The sequence below is a fragment of the Benincasa hispida genome, chromosome 4 (assembly GCF_009727055.1).
Source record: "Benincasa hispida cultivar B227 chromosome 4, ASM972705v1, whole genome shotgun sequence".
Taxonomy (NCBI): domain Eukaryota; kingdom Viridiplantae; phylum Streptophyta; class Magnoliopsida; order Cucurbitales; family Cucurbitaceae; genus Benincasa; species Benincasa hispida.
In genome coordinates, this window is record NC_052352.1 from 31,344,341 (window position 1) to 31,353,337 (window position 8,997).

The 8,997-nt window shown below is 30.9% G+C and overlaps 1 protein-coding gene across 1 annotated transcript; it reads left to right on the forward strand.

Annotated features, from left to right (window-relative positions):
* Positions 1-3,724: 3,724 nt before the first annotated feature.
* Positions 3,725-8,726, forward strand: LOC120075546 (probable serine/threonine-protein kinase PBL3). The gene is made up of 6 exons (XM_039029032.1): positions 3,725-3,956; positions 5,772-6,112; positions 6,211-6,346; positions 6,812-6,948; positions 7,042-7,165; positions 8,148-8,726. Exons 1-6 carry the CDS (start codon positions 3,893-3,895, stop codon positions 8,537-8,539), a joined length of 1,194 nt encoding a protein of 397 aa, XP_038884960.1. The 5' UTR covers positions 3,725-3,892; the 3' UTR covers positions 8,540-8,726.
* Positions 8,727-8,997: the final 271 nt, after the last annotated feature.

The following is an 8,997-nucleotide window of genomic DNA, read 5'->3' on the forward strand; positions in this document are numbered from 1 at the left end:
TAGTATGTGTTTTCATATGTCGATGTCTGATCTGCTGGGGTTGAGGCATACCTGTATGTTGTGGCTTTATGATATAAGTTATACATGGATGATGTATAATATATTGTTAAGAATTATGGGTATGTGATGCAACCATGATATTAAGGATTGTTATGTATGCTTTAAAACCGTACAATGTTGAATCTTAGCACGTTAAGACTGTGTAAATATCCTCATTGATTAGTTAGATGCTCACCAGTTTGTGTTTCCTTCGGGATTCACCAGTTTGTGTTTCCTTCGGGATTCATCAGTTTGTGTTTCCTTCGGGATTCACCAGTTTTTGTTTCCTTCGGGATCCACCAATTTGTCTTTCCTTCGGGATCCACCAGTTTTGTGTCTCCTTCGAGATTCACCAGATTTGTGGGCATACTTAACTACAATAGGATAGGACTCAGTCTCTTATATGTTACATGTATTTATGTGTCATAGGCGGGTATCTAAAGGACATAGATGCCTAGCCTGACCCCAGTGGTGGAGTTACTTACTGAGTATTTCATACTCATTCTTTCTTTTGTTGATGTTTCAGGTAAGGGTAGAGATGCACCGGTGATGGCGCAACGGAATTCATGATCGAGCCACCGAGACTAGTTTTTACGCTTCCGCATCCTGAGATTTAGAGTTCTTTTCATGTTTCCCTTAATGTTTAGTTTTGATGTTTGAAACTTATTATTAAGAATTGTTTTTCATATGTACTTATTAACCTTTATGATTTATGGGTACCTTATTATTGTTTTTAACAATTGCGTTTAATAAATGTCTTTTGAACTTCTCTTGTTTTTAATTAGCATTTATAGCGTCGTTTTAAATTCTTTGCATGCATTTATTTTAGTAATGGCCTTACCTAAGTCCTAGGGGGTTAGGTCGTTACAATAATAATAAGTAAAAACAAAGAGGATCTATTAAGAAAAAAAAATAGAAAGTAGAAAGAGGTAAACAAAATACGAAGGAATATGAGGATAAAATAAAAATAATTGGAAGATCACAAAAAATAAAATAAAATAAAATAAAAGGAATATTGTGAAAGAGAAAAAATAAAAATAAATAACAAGAAAAGTACATATAAACATAATGAAGAGAGACAATTTGGGAGGGAAATTAGGCATTTCAAAGGTCTTAAGGGTAAAAATGGAAATCTAAATATTATCTCCTCCTCGTGCGTAGATATGTCCAATTTCTCCATGGGGACGGATCCTGTGGAAAGGAGTGGGGATTCTCCAATTAGGCGGGGAATGGGGGAAAAAATTTCCCATGAGCTAAATGGGGACGGGATTCCTCGTCCCCGACCCCGCCTCGTTCCCTATCCCGCCTCGATTAGCTTTTACATATTTATTTAGTATAGTTATCTAATGTTATGTTGTTATTATTATTATATAAATATTACATTTAAATTTCAAATTTGATTATTTATTGGGAAAGATAATGAATCTGTTTAAATTTAGATTATATATGTGAATAATTTGATTTATATTTATTTCTTTCTACTTAAAAAAATTAATTAGTTTTTTTAGGCCAAAATTTAAGTAATTTATCTTTAAATTCAAATTTTCATATAAAACTAACCATAATAAATAATTTAGTGATAAAATTAATTATTTAATTAAATTTTGCCCACATTAATGATTTAAATTAATTAATTTTTTATAAAAAAAATAACGGAGAAAATTTTTCTATAAAATTGGAAAATGAAATGGAGAGCAGAGATAGAGATAGAGAATAGCATCTCGATTCCATGTCGTCCACTCTACTCATGCGTATATAATAAAATTAAGAAAAGGAAATTGAAATTGTCTTCGTTCCTAATGCCAGCGCCAAACACGTGCAAAGAATTTGAACAAACTCCAATGTGGATGCTTTAAATACAAAATTATTTTCTCAAGAAGATTTAGTCAAACATGTCACGCAATTAAATAAAGGAAGAAAATGATAAGTATAAAAATACTCAATTACACAAAATTTCCAATACCATGCAATGCTACTGCACACGAAAAGAAGCCTTCAAGAATTAGGTGAGCTTTATAAAAATCAAATAATGTTCCTACAACGGTGGATTCTCAAATTTGATTGACAGAAGAATTTATATAATTTAATAAAAATAAATATAGTTAGTGAGAGTTAAACTTGGATTTAAAAGAAGTTAAAAAGCAAATTTACCATTAAGTTAGCTAATAGTTTTGATATTATATTAGTTATATACTATGAAGTACAGATATTTCATGTGACGCAAAGAGTTCGTATTAGACACTTCTCATATACGTATCTAATATACGATTTGACGTATCTATTTCTACTTTTATTTTATTTTTTTTAAAAAAGATAAACAACTCATCTAATCTTTCTCAATCTAAAATTAAGCAGCCCATTTAAAAAGTTAGTCCAAAACTAAAAAGAAAAAAAAAAAAATCAAAATCTAGAATCATCTAATTTTCATCTTCACATTTGAGTCTCTAAAAAGTTCACCAAAATATAACCCACTTGAATATCTTCAACAATTTAATGAAGAAATTTTTCATTTATCTTCATAGGTACTTCTCTCTCTAATCTTTTTTTTCTTCTCTGATCAATACGAATAACTTTTTTATTGCATTTTATTGACTATTTTACTTCAACGTCTTATATATTGTTTTTTGTATTGTATTTCAGTGTTTCGTATTGTATTTTGTACTATTGTCATTAATTTATATGCTAAATCATCTACATCCTAGATTTTTCTTAAAAAAAAGAAAACGTATCAGTACCCTAATCTTTTTAGAAATTAGTGTATTGCCGTATCCTATTGTATCAATATCTCGTATTTGTATCTGTGTCTATACTTCATAGGTTATATATATATATATATATATAAAAAGAACATAGTTGAGGGCCTCAAACCCCTTTGAGCCCATAATAAATCCATGCCCAAATGTAGGATTGTAGTATTAGATTTTTTCTTAAAAATTGTAACTTTAAGCTTTATATACCGGTAATCATTAAACTTTTCATTCCTATTTGATAAACTTTTGAACTTAAAAAAATTGTGAAAAAAAGTTTTTAACAAACTTATTTTTGTTTCTTAAAATAATTGAAATGTTTAATGAAATCCATGCAACAGAAATAGCGAAAAAAATATATAAAAAAATCAAGATTCTCTTTGCTAACTATTTTGTTTTTATTTTTAGTTTTTTAAAAATTAAATATATAAATATCAAATTTACCTTTATTTTTTTTAATTTGTTATCTATTTTTTTTTTTATATTTTCAAAATCCAAGCTAAATTTTGAAAATTAAAAAAATGTAGTTTTTGTTTTTAGAATTTGATTAAGAATTTAATTCCTTTATTTAAAAAAGAAGCAAAATATTGACAAATTGAAAAGAAATAAACTTACCTTTCAAAAATCAAATGGTTATCTAACTATTTAATTTTTGAGAATTAAACTTATAAACACTATTCGTATATATTAGTTCCAAAATTCTATTATCTACATTATTTTGAGAAATCAACCCAAGTTGTGAAAAGTAATTTTTTTTACATTCATACAATGATAAAAGTAGTGTCAATACTATAGTTGTCAAGAATTTTGAGGAAGTTTCTTTTGGTTATTATACACAATGAAAAAGCAAATAGCGCAACAAAAGTGGAAATTTGGAGAAATTGACATTGTGGAATTTTGTGGAGAATTGAGGCGATGACTTTGCATTAAGGCAACAAAACCCACTCAATCAAGGTTATCATATTCCTCCTTCGTTATTCCCCCAATGGGAACCCTACTTTTCTCTTTTACTTTTTCTCCATTTCTTCTCCCTTCCCTTCCCTTCCATTTCAATTCCCCAGTTTCTCTTTTCAAGCTTTCCATTTTGCCTCTCATATCTCCGCCCAATGGGTAATTGCTTAGGTTCTTCTGCTAAAGTTCAAAATGCCCACACCTCCCAAGGGACTCTCGGTAACACTCTTTTCTCCATTCTTCTCTATATGTTAAATCTTAGCTTTTGTTCTCTTATTATGTATGTTTTTGCTCTCCTTTGGCCTTATGGTTTCTGGGTTTTCCTTGGATTTTTCATTCCTTCCATGTTCGATCTTGTGCTTGGTTTAGTTTCTCGAAATTTTTGGTTCATTCTGCTGTTTCTGGTTTTAGCAAATTTGAAATGAGGTTGCTAGTTTGATGATATTGGTTGAAGCTTCAAATTCTTTATTCTGTTAGGCAAGAAAAGAAAGGTTTAGAGTTAAGTGTAATTTATTGAAGTCAATGTAATTAATATAGTTTTTTTATTTGGAGCTTTATAGGAAAAGGGAAGAAAGTAATGTGTTTTGGGTTTACTGATATTACCTTTCTGACCTTGATTAATTAATTGAAAAATTTAGTATGACAAAGTTGAATTAGAAATTTGTTTTAAATCTTTTAAGAAATCAACTTTGGTCAAAGTGAGTATAACTCAAGTAGCATATACTATGTGTTCAAATCCCCTACTCCGTCAAAGTGAGTATAACTCAAGTAGCATATACTATGTGTTCAAATCCCCTACTCCCTACCTAGCTAAGCTATTGTATATATATATATATATTTTTTTTAAATCCAACCATTTTTATCACATACTCCTAAAAAGTAATAACAAGAATTCAAATTCTTATTCAAGAGATAACACATTTGAAAATTTTCAAAATTTTGCTTAAAAAAACATGCATGATAACCATTTAGTTTTTATTTTTTTGGTTAAGTGTCTATTTAGTTCTTAATTTCTGATACCTTAAATAGTTTCATTGAACATTTATTTTATATTTTGTTTTATAGGTCCCTACATTAATTTCATTAGTTTATCGCTATTTGGGTTTTAATTTTTATTTTTTTAAAGTTAAACTTATAGACATTACTTCTACTCATAAGTTTATATGTTTTATTATTTACTTTCTACTAATATTTTCAAAAACCAAGTAAAGTTTTGAAAATTAAAAAGGTTGTTTTTGTTTTTAGAATCTTATTCAAAATTCAAATGTTTCTTTAAGTAAGATGAAAACCATAATTGAGAAATTAGGAGGTAAACAGAAAACTAAATCTGAAATCTTTAGCAAACGAAGTCTTAATAATTATACCTTTGTATACTGAAACTTGCTTGGAATTAGTTGTAAGGTAAGAGTGAAAAAGGAATGAATCTGTCTTATTTTAAAATGCTGTACAAAAGTTACAAATTTTAATTTTTTCTTTCGTTTGCCTCTCTAAATTTTCAAAGTTAAAAGATTATATATATATAGATATATATAGATATATATATAACTTAAGAAGGTAAAATTTTTTCTTAACTGGTTTTGTTATTCTAAAATAATTGTGTCAGTATCTTTGAAAGCATTAAAGGACTATTAACAGATACCTAGATACAGATATTTAAAAATGAAAAGTTTAGAGATTTATTAATTACTTTTTAACATACAGTGTCCAAAAGAATGCAACTTTAAAAATTTATAGATATTTTGAAAACTTTTTAAAATTAACGCCAGGAACCTATTAGATATATATAATTAAAAGGTCATAGATTTATTAATAGCTTTTTGAAGTGCAATGTACAAGAAGTTGCAACTTTAAAAATTTGGAGATATTTTAAAACATTTTGAAATACAGAAACTAAATAGATACAACTTTAGTTTCAAGTGCCGAAGTTGTAATTTAATCTTAAAATTTCATTCATAGGGCGTTAATATTAATGCATTCCAATATGATATAAGTAATGAATCCCTGACACTGTTTTTGTTTCCCTTTATGGATCAGAAATCTCCCAAAGTTCAAGCAAGAAACGTCATCCATTAGTTCCTTCCAATCTCCCTAACTCATTGGTGGATAGGAATAACAATGTATTGGGTCTTCCCACGCCTAAAACAGAAGGTGAAATATTGTCATCTTCAAATTTGAAGCCTTTCTCTTTCAATGAGCTCAGGAATGCTACTAGGAATTTTCGACCTGACAGCCTGCTAGGTGAAGGGGGATTTGGTTATGTTTTCAAAGGATGGATTGATGAAAACACATGGGCTGCTGCGAGGCCTGGATTGGGAATGGTTGTTGCAGTCAAGAAGCTAAAGCCTGAAGCTTCCCAAGGCCACAAAGAGTGGTTGGTGCGTAGCCTAGTTGATATTATTTTCTTTCACTTTTTCATGTGTTCCTTTTCTGTTTTATATGCTTGTGTCTGCAACTAACTGCATATAAAATTCAGACAGAAGTTAATTATTTGGGCAAATTTCATCATCCAAATCTAGTTAAGCTGATTGGGTATTGCTTGGAAGGTGAAAATCGGTTATTGGTATATGAGTTTATGCCGAGAGGGAGCTTGGAGAATCATCTCTTTAGAAGTAAGTTTTGTATAAATTAGATGTACAAAGTGGAAAAACGGCCTTTACCTTGCTTCTGTTCTGTGGATGCGTCATATGGTTGACTCTGCTTGATCTCATACAATGCCATTGACTCTGTTTCTTGAACATTCTTCTATGAAATATGTTTGTCTCTCTCTCTCTCTCAAATGCTATAATTATCAGTTGTCACATTGTAAAGAAAATTAACAGTTCATGCATGTTCTCTGATATGAACTGGATTAGGAGTACTCAAAGTGTTAAAAATTGTTGCCTTTGCATCTTGAAGTCCGATTACATCTGACCCTCTTTATAAACTTTTCTTTCTCTTATTAAAGTTTTATAGTGAAGAAAGTGCTTACATGAGTTTGGATTTGATATGAATAGAATATCATATGAAGCACTCCCATTTTATTTTGGCTTGTAATAAATGTAATTCAACAATCTCACATGCCTTCTGTTGTGCAGGGGGTTCACAACCTCTTTCTTGGGCATTGAGGATCAAAGTGGCCATAGCTGCTGCCAGAGGGCTTTCCTTTCTTCATGAAGCCGAATCGCCTGTCATATATCGTGATTTCAAGGCATCCAACATCCTACTCGATGCGGTAAGAAAGCAATTCTTTTAGAGAAAAACACCCACGTCTGTTCTGCACAAATGATAGACAATCTTAGTACAAGAAGTGCTGTTGGTAATGCAGGAATTTAATGCAAAGCTTTCTGATTTTGGTTTGGCGAAGGCTGGTCCCACTGGAGATAGAACTCATGTAACTACTCAAGTTATGGGGACCCGTGGCTATGCTGCACCTGAATATATTGCTACAGGTTTGTAACATACCCTATACTGCAGTTCTGCACTATGTACATAAGCTGATATGTATGCTTATCACCTAATCTTTTTTTTATTTTTTTATTTTTTTTAATATATATATTGAAAACAATCACTTTTATTGAGAAAAAATGAAAGAATACAAGGACAACCAAAAAACCAGCCCTCAAAAAGGAGGAGAACCCTCTCTCCAATTATGCAGAATAACACCTATTGAATAGTTACAAAAGGCATTCAAATTTGAAACCTAAAAGAAACATGATAACGCACAAGGGACCAAGTCTCACAAGGGTCCCTCTCCACCCCTCTCCAAATTCTATTGTTCCGCTCACCCTGCAACACCCACAAAATAGCACACCAAACTTGTAATTCACCCTAGAAATAAAACCAAATAAAACAATGATCAAATAGGTTGTATATTAGATGTAAATTATTAAAAAAATCATGCTCCGTAGGGTTTTTTTTGTTTTTTTTTATATATATATATTTTATTTATTTTAAAATTCATGAATGTCCAAGTTAGTTTATGTGCACCTTGACTAATCTCACGCGATAATCCGCTCGAGCCTACAACATTTGAATGTCAAGGAAACTCCTAGGATATTAAATCCTAGATAGTGGCCACCATGGATTGAACCTATCCCTTAATACCCTTTATTTACCACTAAGCCAATCCATAATGGTGATGACATGTACTTCTAATAGGTGTCCGGTTATGTGATATGTTTATGTTTCTTGAATGAGTTGAGCTAAGTTTTTGTGTGCGATTAAATCTACTTGATCTCCATATCAATACTAAAAAGAGGGAGTAAACATTGGAGAAACTATGAACTTGTCATAAAATGTGCACACAGAATACTAGCTTTTACATACATTATACATATAATTGAGGTTTCTGATTTATGCTGTATTCTTACTTTTTATGAAAAAGATTTATGGCAATTAACCGTTTAAACTGCAACATCCACTTCTCTCTAGGTCGCCTGACATCCAAAAGTGATGTTTATAGCTTTGGAGTTGTGTTGCTCGAATTGTTGTCGGGTCAACGTGCTGAGGACAATCTTGTAGACTGGGCAACACCATATTTGGGTGATAAAAGAAAGTTATTCCGAATTATGGACACCAAACTTGAAGGACGATATTCTAAAAAAGGAGCTTATGTAGCTGCAAATTTAGTTTCACAATGCCTTAGGAGTGAACCGAGGGCCCGACCTCGAATGGCAGAAATTTTGGGTGCATTGGAGGAAATCGAATCCCCCAAAACTCTAGCCAGAATCTCGCATCCAGTTCAACGAACTACTCCTACTTTGTCAAACTCGAATGTTGATGGATCACTTTCGACATCGCATCAGAAGTCACCACGACGATAATAATGAAGATGTATAGTATAGATCATAGTAAGATTTAAGCTGGGTAAAAATCTCTCATAACATCCATGCTCTGCCAAATATTGATAGATTTTTTGTATGTATATTATGGTTTTTCAGTGAAGTAAAAATAGAAGAAATTGAATGGTTTCTAAATAATAATTTCTTGCAGGTTGATTGTTACTACAAAGTGACATGTAGCGATGGTAAGGTAAAATTGCCATTATGCTCTTTTAACTGGCCCTCTTATATCAGCCTTTTTTAATTTTTTATTTGGCGTTGATGATTGAATTAGTTCCATTAAGTTGAATCGATCAGCTCAAAATTTCAGGTGTCCAAAAAATACTCTTTAATCGACATCCCAATCTAACTCAATTTATGTACAACTCTAGATTCTTTTTAGATTAAAAAAGACATGTATATTATTATAAATTATTACCCAAGTTGAAAATCAACAAACA

Excerpts from the sequence above, each read along its gene's own strand:
- LOC120075546 (XM_039029032.1), top strand. The coding sequence starts at position 3,893 with ATGGGTAATTGCTTAGGTTCTTCTGCTAAAGTTCAAAATGCCCACACC. Across the intron at positions 6,949-7,041 it reads CCAACATCCTACTCGATGCG|GAATTTAATGCAAAGCTTTC; the intron begins GTAAGAAAGCAA and ends TTGGTAATGCAG. Across the intron at positions 7,166-8,147 it reads ACCTGAATATATTGCTACAG|GTCGCCTGACATCCAAAAGT; the intron begins GTTTGTAACATA and ends ACTTCTCTCTAG.